The following is a 14,980-nucleotide window of genomic DNA, read 5'->3' as shown; positions in this document are numbered from 1 at the left end:
AGTAAAACATGTAATGTTGGTGACCTCAAACAAAGTGTAATTGCACAGCTGTTCACGATGCAGTATCTCATATATTTTATATTTAATCAAATGTTGTTGTAATGCATTAATAACTATCGACCTTACAGTATTGAGAGAGTCTTTGAAAAACCATGATAAGGATAAAATGTTTATCCTAAATATGCACAGGATTTTGATTATATCATGTATTAATGAGTTGCATTTAGTAAGTAATTTCTTACCAGATGAAGTTTTGTATACCCATTACCAGCAGATGGTGCTACTCATTCTTAAATCTACAGCAAGCAAACACTACACAAGGATGTTGTGTATTCCAGATTATTCAAATGGCAAATTTAAATTGATTTAATCATTATCTTTCTGACTTGAGCGAAAGGAAAACATTACTATTCCAAATCCAAATGTCCGCATAATTGAATTAAAGTGTAGACAGTGATATTTGAGGCACCGCCGTGGATAACCCTCCTCACAGCGGCTGTCTGTGCACCACATCGCTCTGAAGCCTGAGGCGGAGAGGCAGAGCAGCGGGTCTCCAACATGGCTAAAGAAGGAGCAGATATGACGGAGGAGACCCAGTTCATGATAGACACAAATCCGAGGAAAGAACCAGAACATGTGGAATCATCCGGCGATGCTAAAGAAATGCGAGCTGTGGTGCTGGCAGGTTTCGGAGGTCTTAACAAACTCAGGGTAACCAAGAAGGCAATGCCCGAGCCTCAGGATGGTGAAGTGAAGATACGCGTCAAAGCATGGTAAATCTGAACCACTGATGTATTGTATATTGTAGTGTATTAGGGATTTTAATAACCACGCTTCACAGAATTCCTGATAAGCGTGAAGACTGAATGTTATTGGAAAATTTCGCAGTCATGAAGCCACAGGTATTTTCTAGCCTGGAGCACCATAGCAAGCAAACATCAAGCAAGCTTGTCAGTCAGATTTTAAATCATTGTTTAGGGTTAGATAGCATAATAGCTGATTATGCTATAATTAGCTAATTACTGCAGAATATTACAGCTGGACTAATGCTAAGTGTTGGAAAATACAAAGTTAGGAAATTGTTGTTTAATAGAGACTGCTGTTATCATAGGGAAATAGCCAGATTTATTGTTGATATTAATCATGACTTAAAGTACTGTGCATCCCTTAAAATCTCATATATCAGACTAAGTATTTGTAGTATTTACGGTAGTATTACCTGTCAGTGGGCATGGTTTTCCTTTAGTATTAGAGGGATTTAATCTCATCAAACTGTAAGGTATTTTTTATTATTTGTTGCAGTGGCCTGAATTTCCTGGATCTGATGGTACGTCAGGGGTCTATTGATAATCCTCCAAAACTCCCTATTGTCCCTGGGTTTGAATGCTCTGGGATAGTAGAGTCAGTAGGGGAAAACACAGCCGGATTTGAGGTTAGTGACATTAAGGATTCTAACTATGTAACGCTCTGATGTGTGAAATAACTATTCTGAGCAACCAAATCTGCCTCAACAAAACTAGGAACTCGTGTTGTAATGAGATGATAATGTGATACTAATTATACAAATCCACAATCTACTAACAATGGCCTGCCTATTGGCCTCATGCTTGTTTCACATTAGTGTCAGCTTGTTATCCAGCTACTCTAACATGTTTCTTTCAGATAGGCGACAGAGTTATGGCATTTGTCAATTACAATGCCTGGGCAGAAGTGGTCTGCACGCCAGCGGATTTTGTCTACAAGATGCCAGAGGAAATGAGTTTTGCTGAGGCTGCTGCATTCTCCCTGAACTTTGTGGCGGCCTATATGATGCTCTTTGAGGTTGCTAATCTGCGAGAGGGGATGTCAGTGTTGGTCCACTCAGCAGGAGGTGGTGTAGTAAGTGTTTTCTTTTATTACTATTGCCCAGCAGCCATACAAAGAGGTTAGCCAACTCTCATTCTAACTGACAGCTTAATAAAAGTAGTTTGTGTACTGTTGTTCTTGATAACTGCTGCTGTGATGACGGTAATGACTGAAATATATGTTTGATCATTTAAACAACATCTTGTTATATCTAACTTTTAAAGCAGTAGTCATTTATTGTTTGTATTCGACACCACTTTATCTGATTTTCTATGATGATTGCTAATGGTGCACCTACTGTTTCCTTTTTGTGACCCTGGTATATTGAGAGTTAAAAGCTGGTGTTCTCAGGCATTGATAAACTGTTTCCACTGTTTGTTATTTTCAGGGTCAAGCTGTGGCTCAGCTGTGCTCCACAGTGCCTAATGTCACTGTGTTTGGGATCGCCTCATGTTCCAAACACGCAGCCATCAGAGACTCGGTGACTCACCTCTTTGACAGAAATGTTGATTATATGCAAGAAGTACAAAAGTAAGCATTCAAAGTTGCATGGTCCAAAGTATGATTATGATTTGAGGCTGAAGAGGTCTGTTTTAGTTCCTCAGCATGTATGCTTTGCAACTTGTTTATGTTAGAAATGAATTTGTTCAGCCATGTTACCTGTAGCATGGTTACGTGGACCTCACTGAGCAGAGGGCTGCGCGAGGAGGCAGATGTTACCTGTTGCCTTATTTGGTCTTATGTGGCCGTGGTCCCCATGGCAACTCACGGCTCATCTGATAGAGCAACAGCATTGTGTTGGGCGTAGGTCTGCGCTGGCAATGTGGAACAACAAAGCCAATTAGGAACAAGCGTTGATGCCCTACACATTCCATTCACAACACAGCACGCTGTCAGCCAGCACTAGAAATAAATCACCTTGTAGCAAACTCTGCCTGACATTTGATTTTAGTAATATGCTGGTTTACTGCTATTTTTTTTCAATCTTCTTTTGAAGCTTTGGTTATTCAGAAAACTCCAAACCCATGCTGCATCCTGGTAATTTGCAGGAAATGTGTGGCTATTCTCTTTTCTATAATCAGGATACATGCACCATACATAATTTTGCTTAGGGATTCAAATACATTTTCAAGAGCACTAATTATTTCATGTGTTCTGCCTACACATTAACAGTGGTAGTGGATTAATATGCCTTTCATCTCCCTGGCCCACACATTCTTTTCAGGATCAAGAGCAAAGTATGATTAAATTAGTCTTTTTACAAAAGGCAAAAACCATGGCGATCACAAGACCTCCAAGCAGTTTAGCCAAGCAGGTGTCCAAGGCCACAAGGCAGAAAGGAGTTAACATGTATTTGATTATTTATTATCTGTGCCTTTAATGAGTTTCATTATGGCAAGCTTATTTGTCTGATTGCTTTTGTGTGCAATCAGTAAACCTTTTTGTAACATGATGATTGCAAGTTACTGATGAGGAGTGATGTGGGCATTGCATAGCATTAAGTTCCTTATAAATAAATACAGTGGAGTCAGAGTCAACAACTGCCACCTATTCTCAGAGTAAAACTCCAGAGAATCAATACTCATGAGTTATGACTCCATTATTGAATTAACCCTAAAGCTGCTCCTGGGTATGACTCACAGGCTGAATAAATGAACAATTAGCGCAAACATTCCCATCAGTGTAACTGTATAAAGATGACCTCTGATTTTAACTTATCTCAACTAAACGACAAAATGGTTGGTTGATCAACCGTAAATTAACCTGCAAACATTTTAAGACTGCAATTCATTTTCATTACTGATGAATATTCGGGGTTTTTTTAAACATAGAATGACAGAGAATCATGTATAATATACCAATCAATATTTCCTATGGTGATGTCTTGTTTTGTATAGTCATCAATCCAAAGCCTGACGATAATTCCGTTTTTTATTATATGATGTTAAGAAAAGCTTGACATGTTTTCATGTGAAAATCTTTAACCAGGAAATGTTTTTGTTTGGTTTATTAATTAATTAAACTGTAATCATCAATATTGATTTCTCTAGATCTGGAAAACTGTTTTTTGCATACTTTTTTACATGTGATGTATAAAACTAAATGTAAAAACAACGTTTTATTTAATTTAGATCATGTTTTTCCCAGTTGACTTCCTCTTTACTTTGTTGTTAATCTTTTAGGATTTCTCCAGAGGGGGTGGACATCGTGTTGGACTGCCTCTGTGGGGAGAACACAGCGAAAGGCCTGACTCTGCTGAGGCCTTTGGGAACCTACATACTATATGGTGGGGGCCATACTTATAACAATACTATGATTTCCATTCAGTACTTTCAAAGTGTTAATATCTAAATTTGCATGTGTTTTGTGTGCAGTCTAAAATGTAGTACAATTGCTAAATAGTTTGACATTTTTGGAAACACATACAATTTCTTGTCAAGCAATATATCAGGAAGATTGATACTCTCACATCTGTTTATTAAAAAAGAAATTTGACACAGCTACCCTGGTGACAACAAGACATTAGGAAGTCTCTGATCCAGGCCAGATAGTAGCCAGGCACACAACCCTGGTGTAAAAGGTTGTTTGTTAAAGGTATACAGAGCCAGGCCAGTAGTTCTCCTCTGTTTCCAGTTAACCATCTCCTGGCTGTAGCTTTTATTTTTAAAAAACAGACAAGAGGGTGATATTACTCTTCTTATCTGATTCTTAGAAAGAAACAATTAGGATAATTTTCATAATGTTGTACAATTCAAGTATTGCATAAATGAAATGTGTTGGCAACTGGATTAGGAGAGAGATAATGAAGCTCATGTGAAAATAATATTCTCATCTGTATCCTGCAAATGAAATGTAGTGCCTTTCACAGCTTCCATACTTACCAGATCTCTGTTAATTACTTTAGTTTGTGTTAAGCTTCATGAATCAAGTAAAAGTATTAGAGGGAGATTAATTATTTAGTTTAAGTGGTACTGAATATGAGCGAAGGCATGCTTGCACAGATCTAATGGTCTAAAGGTGCCAACTGTTCCTCCCCATACCTCCCCCTCTATGCTTTGTGGCTGCCTGTTACTGACCAGTCACTTCTGCCTAGACTTTTGCACAGCATTCAACAATCCTTTTATTTCTGTTTTTTCAGGCGCATCAAACATGGTAACTGGGGAAACAAAGAGTTTCTTCAGCTTTGCAAAATCTGTGAGTCAGAGATGCATTCTGTCATCAACATTTGAAGGAAACAGTACTACACAATGCACATTTAATCTTTTCATGGTGAATCAAACACACACAAATGAGTCCCTCGGAATAACCATGTCTCTTTGTGCCGTTGCTTTTTTCTCCAGTGGTGGCAGGTAGAGAAGGTGAACCCTATTAAACTATACGAAGAGAATAAAGTCATAGCAGGATTCTCGCTCCTCAACCTCCTCTTCAAACATGGGAAATGTAATCTCGTGAAATCAGTGATGGACAAACTCTTGTGTCTCTTTGACCAAAAGAAGATCAAGCCGGTAGTGGACTCCCTATGGGCGCTGGAGGAGGTAAGACACTGTAGTGATTGGAGGGCGTGAGACAGGAAACAATGTTAATAATGACCAAATTAAAAATGATTCGATCAGAGTGGTTACATGAGAAAAAAATACCAGCTTTAAAATGAAAGAGAACATTTTATACAATTATTTGACAGTTTATAATCTGTTGTTTGTCACTGCTGTTTTTCTGTGGGACATTGTCAACTGTTCTTGGACATTGTTCCACAGATGGTGGGTAGGTTGTATATTCCTGCTGTTCAACAATTATTTCACACCCACACAAAGCACACCAGGACATACGTCAATCAATTCACTTTTAATTTCTACAAATTCTTAAAATCTAAAATCTAAAATCTCCCTGTGATTTTACCATTGTACATTGCACTTATACACATCCCAATTTCAATAGTGTTGAACAACTGGTAATGCAGTGTTTAGGTGTTTAGCTTCGCTCAGGACACAAAAGGTGGAGCTGTGTGGTTAGACGATCAAATGAAAATGAACGTTTTAAATAAAAAGTGTTAGCCCTAGTGTGGCTGTAAAAAATATAGTGCTGGATTTATTAGCTTGACATGAGGGGGGCGGGGCAGCGCTTTTACAAAATGGAAATAATGTAATTCTGTTATCCCTCCAACATATCTTTTATAAGCTAAACAAACATTCAATCAGCTGGAATAAGAGAACACACTTCTGTGGGGGCAGGGCCTTAACATTTGGCAGGTACTGTTGCACACAACACTAAAACATTGTCAGAAGTCACTGTACATTAACTGTTGCCCATAAAGTTGGAATAATATATGTTTTACCTCTTCTCATGAAATGATGAATGTGATTTGTTCTTGATAGATAAAGTCTATATCTTCTAAAAATGTTATTGATAAATCTATTCCAAACATATCACAAAATTAAATAGGCATAACAAGAGGAATGTGTCTGAAACAAATGATTCCAACTTTATTGGCAACAGTGTATATAGAAATATTACAGGCAGACCTTTTGACTGTCATAGCAGGAAAACTCAAAAAAGGCCTTGGCAGGATGCAACACTTGTCTTTAGCTACTTGTCTCCATTCCCCCCAGCATTAAGTTTCATATTAAAATAATTTGCCTTATGGTTCCCATCTTACACATCCCCGATATTTACAAATAAAACGTTTGGAATTTGTTCCACACCTGAAATTCTCCATGTGTTCAGATGAAAGTAATGAGATGCAGGTTATCCATCAAAATAGATTAATAATAAGTCTTTTTGAACTTCAGAGGAAGAACATGTTGATGAAATTACAATTTTTTATTTCTCATGGGAAACTCCCTCAGTACTGATTGTCATTAAACCTTGGCAGATTTGTCAGCCATTCACTGGAACCATGGCCCATGAAGAATGTCATTAAGGGGAGGATGGCGTGGGCTGCAGTATCAGGGTCACCTCCTGCCTCATTTATTCATTTGCCTAGACCTAGAATTCGGAGGGTTTACATGGCAACTTGTTTATCCTCAAACAAAAAGTTAGAGAATGTTCGAGACCAAAACAGAAAAACTGAGTTGAGAAAGACTGAATCCGTTTTTTTCACCTGGGTTTCCCAAGGTCAAAACCTTAAAATATAAAAAAGATAAAAGTGAGTCTTCATACAGTATCTCACTTTTTTGTACCATGCAGGAATGCCATATTAAAACCTACAATTAAGTGGTTCTCACCCTCTCTTGCTAACTGACAGCCAATGTGGGACACGTTTCTGACCTATTTCTGCTCTTGGCTTGATTTCTGCTTTCTTTTTTAGTAAATGAGTAAATGAATGCTTGTGAAACAATGGCTTCCAAACAAAAAGGCACATTCAGTTGTTTCTTTGTGTGGATTGTAATGAGAAAACAAGATATGACATACTGAGTAATGGTTTGGCGTGTGAATTATTTTTCTACCTAATTGAGTCGGACAAGCTTGCGATGATGTTTGATTTAACAAGTTCTGACCTGCGAGGTGTTTTTGTCAGATGTGGATAAAAAAAGGTCAAGTCTGCTAGCTTTTCATAAATGTTAGTAGTGTTTTTTGGGCAATGGCCACAGATGGATTGTAATGTTGTGAAAAATTGGAAAACCTAAGGACAAAACCTGTTCCAGTTGAAGTTTAAGTCATTGTTGGTTCTTTATAATTCCAGAATAACCATTTTGATAAACACTTGTTGTGATATGCTTTAATACTCTACCACATTTTGAAGCATTAAATCTGCGATGTATTGTTGAGATGGAGAAAAGCATAAAGCACTTGTCCCTCTTCTGCTATTCTTCCACCACTCAGCATGTAGTAATAAAACTGCAGGTGATTGACAATTATGGACAATAGCTCAAATGTTCTAAAGCTGACGTTAACTGGTCAGATAACAAAGCAAAATGTCAGCTCATAAAACATATTGTTGACGGATGTTTCTATAGGCTACAGACCAGGAAGTCTAATTGCACTTTCCTAGGTTTTAAGTGCTTCTCTCTCTTTTGTTAGTATGAAATACTTGATGAGTCAATCTGTAATGTCCATATTTTTATGATTTAGTGTCTGCCCTAATGTGTAATGTTACATTTTAGGTTATTTTAATATATGTGTTTGTTCAACACAATGTAAGTTAAATGTTGTGTTTTATTCTCAGGTAAAAGAGGCCATGCAGAGAATTCATGACAGAGGCAACGTAGGAAAACTCATTCTGGATGTCGAGAAGTCTCCCACCCCTCTGGTAACATTTGAATGTGTTTTTTCTTTTCTAAAGTTATCAGAAAAGAAACATCAATAGAAGGGGCTCCATTCATAAATGTGGATTGATCTTATCTTAGAAATACATTCCTACAAAAATAGAAAATTAATCAACATGATGGCATTTAAACAAAATATATTATTTATTCAAATTAATGAATCAAGTAAATAAAGTATGGGCTGTGGATAGTAAAGTAATCAGTGTATTGTGTACATTAATGGAAATTGTCCACCAAAGAGAAGTCTGCCAGCTGAAACCAGTTGCTCTAACATCCCCTACAGGACGAGCACAGAATGACACACACCCAAAAAGTGGCTGATCAAATGCAATGTATGTATGCAATAGTATAAATACTATAAATTGAACATTTAACATTATTAAAGTATTATGTAAAGTAACAGCTTTTAGATTCTATTTTTAGTATCATTACAAGATACAAGCAAAGACTTATGAGACAGTTAGAAATATAAAATAAAAAACTAATTTTATCATGTAATTATTATATCACATTTATATTCAAGGGTACATGACTAACAGGAGGAAGAGCAGAGAGGAAGAAGATGGAAATAAATTGGCAGATTGGTAATTGGTAAAAGTATGCATATTATAAAACTAGTTTGGATGACTTCCAACAAGTTATTGGAAGAAAGATTCCTTGCATTTCTACCTGATCTTATTCATTCATTAAATACAGATTTATTCAAAACACATTTTCAGCCAATGTAAACATACCAATATGTTGGTTGTTTTTCAATAGTCACATCTGACATTTCTAAAGCCTACAGCACGCATTTTAGGACTGGTCAGTGTCAGAACAAGGCAGTGTGTGGGATTTCCTCTATCTGTTTCTATGGTGGTCTCAATATTAAACCTAGAAACACTAATATGTATCGACCTGATCTTATGAAGAGCATAGACCCTGTAAACAGTTGCCCGTTACTATGAGTATTTACTTATTGACTGTACTGTTTGATGTCATCTTTCATTTGTTTTCACCTCTGTTTCTCTGAATGGTAGCTTAGTAATGACAGCTGAATAATATCTTACCACTAGATGGCCAGTGACAGCACAGAGACCAGTGAGGCTGGAGAGGAGGAAGAGGAGCCAGAGGGAGACAACGACAGCAAGGAGCGAATGCCCTTCATCCATTAAACCTCCCGGCTACACGCCCAGAGACTGAAGAGGCATTCACCACACAAGTGTTGAGCAGTATGTGCTGTATGCATGTGCTGTATGCATGCATGCATGACTGGATTTATGTACAATATTTGTTTGTTACTTATTGTTTGTCAGTTAAATGTTCGAGCAAAATTATTGTGAAAACAGAGACCTAACAACATTTTCTCTAACACAGAGGCAGGTGGAAGTGCCATTGTTCATCTAGTATTTTTATATTCTTTATGGTATTATGACGTTATGCTAGCCAATAGTTTGATTAGGTTTGTGTCCATTTCTCTATTAATTGCATCCACAAACAGTTTATTGACTGAAAAAGCATTTAAGCCTGGAAACAGGGTTAGGATTAGTACCCTTAAAAACACACTTACTATCAATGCATAACAACCCTACCCTGTCTAAAAAAAAGAACAAGAAAGTGTAATGTAATATTCACTTTTTTCAGTGATGACAGCTGTATAAGGAAAACGATTGGCATGTGGAATATTTAAATGTTTCTGTTACAATAGTGATGTGTTAGCCACCAGCGTTAGAAAGGTATGTGTGTAGGTTTTGCTTAATATTTGACTCTTAGGTTCCTGCCGACCTTGTAATATATCACAGGATCACCAGTGCCTTTAGCCCACCAACAAGTGTAAAGAAGAAGTAAAGTTCACATTATAAAAACATTTAAAAATCTTCCACTACACATTTATTCATATGTCAAATCTATACAACGCCATACAGTGTTGCATACACTTTGAAGGTCACAAACATTATATAATAACATATCTAAATTCAAGAGAACATGATATAAATCGGTAAATTCAGAGTCTTCTCAGGCAGCGTGTAAGTCAAACATTTGTGGAGTCTCTGCTTTTACTTGTCTGACCGAAATTGTTTACTTGCTGGTGCCTCACAAAGAAAAAGTGCCATAAACTATTTTTGCAATGATCAGGTGTTTAAAAGCAGGGTGATTCAGGTCTGAAAAACACTGTATTATTTTACATAATAACGATGCCCTCTGCTTTACTCTGCCAGTTTTTATGAAATGTCCACACATATTCTAATAACTGATCTGGTTTAATTTTTAATTAAAACATAATTGTTTGGGGCCTTGCTTATACAGCGTATTGACTAGTCATTTGAACTATGTATTTCTTCACTTGAATTATAAAAACAAAACTGGATTATATATCAAAAAAGTATTTTTCTCAACAATTAAATCAGTCTTTCCTTATGCCTTTAAGAAAATGTCAATGTGCAAACTAACAGGCTGCATGCTTCAAAGATGAATGATAAATGGTGGATAGACAGTGTTAATAGGCACAGAAGTCATGGAATAAAGTATTTTTAGAATGTATATGTAGACTTGAGTATAGATAAGTATGGATAATTGCTTTTAGACACTATGGAAATACATCTCAATATTATTGTCAGGCATTTTTATTTGTGTGTGTGCCTGTGTGTGTTTTCATATTGCCTTGTAAAAGAAAACATGTCTATAAAAGTGTTAAACATCATAATGTGTTCACAATCTCCTTATAAACTCTGGTTTACCTGTGGTCGTATATTTTTGTCACATTTTCTGGTGTGAACCTTCTTTGAGTACAACTCTGTTTACTTGAATAAATGTATCTGCAAGTATTCTGATTTCTCTCAGTTAATTTATTTTTATTTTATTGAGGTATTACACCAATGGTATGTTATGTGGAACATTTGCGTTTACCTGGATTAAAATAATAATCGAACTCCGTGATAACATTGGGATGTTAAAATGTTTTTCGGTCTACATAAGCATGGTATCACCAGGGTATCCCATTATACTGCATATTCTGCACAGTCCCTCAGTTTGGCAACAAAGTCAGGCCTTTTTTTAAATATGTGCCCCAAAAGAGAAAAGCTGCCATCTAATGCATTATTTGCTCCAACAGTACTGCACTGTTGACCTTTTCAATTATGTTTCCAGGTATATAGCCAGAGTCAATGCATGTACTGTTTGCAAATATTCTGAACACTGTGTGCAAACTAAGCAAGAACTGTGCCTCTTCTCTAAGTTAGGTTCTTATAACTGCATTTATATTATACTAAGAATACTGTTGATACATTTGTCACTTGGAGGAGGCCTCATTTTAAATGTATAATTTGGAGAGTGCAACATTTGAAGATTATATTTGATAGTTGTACTGCTATACTGAGCCTGTATGCCCAAGGGTTTTCCTTATTTAGCTCCCCCTCCCATTTGTATACAACATCTGACTCTAAAAATAGCTTTGCCTGCACCCCAACTGGACTTCCTCTGGTTTAATAGAAGCTTTATTTGGAATCATTACATACAGTAACTGCAACTCTGTGTGATTGAACAAATATTTATAGTCCATATTTAGCTGCAAAATTGACCTGGTTATTTGTTTTCATATACTGGAAGTTGTAAATGATACTTTTTGCAGTAGATGAATACCACTTATATGTATATATATATATATATATATATATATATATATACATATACAGGTGATAATGAAGTGGAATATTCTTTGTAGAAAAAGTGTCTTAGCATGTCTTTAACACTCTGTAATGGAGAAGTAGTCAATGCATTCCCAGTTTGTTGGTGCACCTTGTTCCAAGTAAATATTTATCAAATGCTAGACACAAGTAAATCATTATTTGCCACTCCACCCTTATACCCCTCTCACCTCCTCCTGATGTTTGGACTGAAACAGAGTTAGAGCCAATGCAGGGAGCATAGCCAGCAAGGCATACAGAAGGGCCAGTATATATCGAGCTGCCTGCAGTGTTTTTGGTTCCTTTCGGAGAAGTACAAGGTGTGCAACTGTGTCCTGTCACTGTAGGATCCACAGGTCTCAGATATGGCACGTCTGGCCATCCTTGTTCTCCTCGTTCTTTGCCTTTCTTTGATTCATTTCAGCTCCAGTCGCCCATCTCGCACCAGGAAAGCTGTATCACCCCGTCAGTCCGGAGGTATAATTACTCACATAGTTCATTAACAATGTTCTTGATATTGATGTTCATCTGACCTTTTTTTTCTTGCCTCTTTGTCGAGATACAGCTGCTGAAGAAGATGATGTTAAGTCCCAGCTGGAGAGGTTGTGGCAGGAGGTGAATTTACTGAAGGAAATACAGGCGTTGCAGACAGGTATTGCCCTAATGGAAGAGATTAAAGACAGAGGGGGTTACAGTAATATATCAAATGCAAAAGCATCACTGCACTATTTAGTATGTTTATTGAACGAGAAGTAAAGCATGCGATGGTTGGCTAATTATTTGATTTGTGTTTTAGGTATGTTTTGGTGCTTTTCTTCACTTTTACTTGTGAATTCAGGCTAATGCGCTGAAATGCAAGAGTGTGGATTTTGCAAAGATATATTTGGTTTCTAAAAAAGATTGATTTTGAACTTCTTAGTGCCCTCATTAGATCAGTGCTGAAGTGGGGCGGCCAAGTTGATGCTAGAAAAAACAAACAAAGCTAAATTGTATAAACTCATAAATCGCTGTTTATGATATTATATTTCTATTTATTTTCTGGAGGAAAACAGGGGGTTACAAAACATATATGTACATTATTTACAATACAATTCACTCATGAAGCGATACTGTGTTTTCAGTCTGTCTCCGGGGGATTAAAGCTTACAATAAGTGTTATATCACGGTTGAGGAACCCAAACATTACCATGATGCAAATGAAGACTGCATTGCACAAGGAGGAACGCTTGCAACGCCACGGGACTTGATGGAAAACAATGAACTTAGAGATTATGCAAAGAGGAGCGCCCCTGGATCCAAGGACTTCTGGATCGGTGTGGCAGACATAGTGAAAGAAGGCCAGTATGTTGATGTCAACAGTCTACCAGTCAGCTACTTGAACTGGGACCGCTCCAAGAAGCAGCCCACAGGAACGAAGAGGGAGAGCTGTGTTGCTCTTTCAGTGGCTGCACAAGGAAAGTGGTCTGATGAGGTGTGTCGCAGCCTCAAAAATTACATCTGTGAATATGTCATTCCCTAAATGAAACAGAGTGGTTGTTGACAACTTGATGATCATTTATTCGGGTCACTAAATAAGGATGTGTTGTCAAGTCTGTGCTTATTCATAATTGAAACATAACTTGTTTTATGAAAGTTAACCTACAGTAACTTCATTCATTAGAAGGTTAAAACGTGAAATCCTCGGGTGAAAACTGAACAGCATGAGATGTAACGTTCGGGATAGGGTTGTATAGAAATAAACAAGAACATAAACTTTGTTGGTTTTATTTTCAAATGACTGGTAACATTTCTTTATTAAGTCTCAATTATTTAGCATCAGTGCACCTAACATTATTATATAAACACACCAGTGAGTTCTTCAGATAACATTTATACTGCTGATGTTGGGTTGTTGTTGTTCTCGAGAGCCTTACTGTGAAATTAAAACAGCCCAAAAAAACTTTTTAAACTAAATGGTGGGACTAATAATCAGAGATAAAGTTGTATGTATAATGTGTAAGGGATACTTGTAGTAATCTGCTATCAGATTTAATAACCCAACGGGGCAGCATGTGGCAAGGCAAAGTCCTTTAATAAACATATACCATCCACTGAGGGAAGTCAAGGTGCTTTACATTACCGTTTAAAAGGGCAGAGGAAGGGAAATAAAACTGCATAAAACCTCTTTCATACACAGAAGTTATGAAGGTTTATAAAACACAGGCTGGAAGAATTGAAGAGTGGGCTACATAACAAAAATAAAGAAATGAAAAAATAATAACTAACAAATCTAACAAATACTGCTTATGTAATTCAAAGGCAGTGGTTGACATTAAAGTCCCCTGTATGGTTATTAATGTAACTACAATATGAGGTCTGAGCTGCATAATGAAGCTCTGATAAAACTGAAGGTTGAGACTCTTTTAATGCACTTTTGAAATTACTATTGATTACTGTATCACTATGAGTGTGTTTTTATATACGAACGTTAATGTCAATTCATCTAACTACTTTTTGGAATGTGGTAGGAAGCACCAAAAATAAACTTGAACAAACATTGAAAGAACATGCAAGCATACAGAAAGGGGACTGTTATCAAACTTTGACCTTTTTTGCTGCACGGTTTGAATGTGAAAAATAGATTTAGCTGCCTCACTGCCCGAAAAACCATTGCATTGTATGCAAAAATATATAATGTGTTAATGTGCGTCTCACTTTGTACCCCTCCCCTAAATGTCACCTATTTATGTTTTGAGCCATGCATTTAGTAGCATTTGTTGCATCGAATGTCAGTTTTATTTCATGCCATCTGCAGGTTATTTACATGCAACATTATTATGGTGCAGATGAGAAATGTGACAGTATCATCATTCACAAATTCATTTAAAAAAATAAATGATAGGCCTATATGTAATACGTTATGAATGGAATAGTTTTAGGTGCTCCAAGTGAGATTCTGATCATGAAAACATATTGTGCACTTTACTCAATTTAATATATTGTAGGCCTAATGGCTGTAATCTATTGAAGCAGCCTCGATTGTTAAATTGAAAGCATTCCCTAACCAACCCATGCACAGCCTGCATCACTCTCTCATACAAGCTTACCCATTAACCAAGTGTTTATGCGTGTTTCTGGCATTTGTACCCTTTTAGAAACAATTAAACACACACACACACACTCACACACTCACCGACGTCATCCTGCGCACACATCACACACGCTTGTCTG

At 36.9% G+C, this 14,980-nt stretch overlaps 2 protein-coding genes across 2 annotated transcripts; both read left to right on the top strand.

Moving 5' to 3' along the window:
* The first annotated feature begins 305 nt into the window (after window positions 1–305).
* vat1l (vesicle amine transport 1-like) lies at window positions 306–10,912 on the top strand. The gene is made up of 9 exons (XM_034197021.1): window positions 306–773; window positions 1,303–1,432; window positions 1,663–1,878; window positions 2,234–2,376; window positions 4,029–4,132; window positions 4,985–5,040; window positions 5,187–5,381; window positions 8,009–8,092; window positions 9,164–10,912. Exons 1-9 carry the CDS (start codon window positions 559–561, stop codon window positions 9,260–9,262), a joined length of 1,242 nt encoding a protein of 413 aa, XP_034052912.1. The 5' UTR covers window positions 306–558; the 3' UTR covers window positions 9,263–10,912.
* Window positions 10,913–11,985: 1,073 nt separating this feature from the next.
* On the top strand, window positions 11,986–13,544 carry clec3a (C-type lectin domain family 3, member A). The gene is made up of 3 exons (XM_034196997.1): window positions 11,986–12,247; window positions 12,336–12,422; window positions 12,892–13,544. The coding sequence occupies exons 1-3, from the start codon at window positions 12,136–12,138 to the stop codon at window positions 13,287–13,289; spliced, it is 597 nt and encodes a 198-aa protein (XP_034052888.1). The 5' UTR covers window positions 11,986–12,135; the 3' UTR covers window positions 13,290–13,544.
* Window positions 13,545–14,980: the final 1,436 nt, after the last annotated feature.

Source organism: Gymnodraco acuticeps, unplaced genomic scaffold (genome assembly GCF_902827175.1).
Source record: "Gymnodraco acuticeps unplaced genomic scaffold, fGymAcu1.1, whole genome shotgun sequence".
Taxonomy (NCBI): Eukaryota; Metazoa; Chordata; class Actinopteri; order Perciformes; family Bathydraconidae; genus Gymnodraco; species Gymnodraco acuticeps.
This window is presented reverse-complemented; position numbering and strand designations above follow the sequence as displayed.

Coding starts and splice junctions, on each gene's coding strand:
- vat1l (XM_034197021.1), top strand. CDS start 559: ATGGCTAAAGAAGGAGCAGATATGACGGAGGAGACCCAGTTCATGATA. Junction 5,382..8,008: donor CCCTATGGGCGCTGGAGGAG/GTAAGACACTGT, acceptor TTTTATTCTCAG/GTAAAAGAGGCCATGCAGAG. Junction 8,093..9,163: donor AGAAGTCTCCCACCCCTCTG/GTAACATTTGAA, acceptor TCTTACCACTAG/ATGGCCAGTGACAGCACAGA.
- clec3a (XM_034196997.1), top strand. CDS start 12,136: ATGGCACGTCTGGCCATCCTTGTTCTCCTCGTTCTTTGCCTTTCTTTG. Junction 12,248..12,335: donor ATCACCCCGTCAGTCCGGAG/GTATAATTACTC, acceptor GTCGAGATACAG/CTGCTGAAGAAGATGATGTT. Junction 12,423..12,891: donor AATACAGGCGTTGCAGACAG/GTATTGCCCTAA, acceptor CTGTGTTTTCAG/TCTGTCTCCGGGGGATTAAA.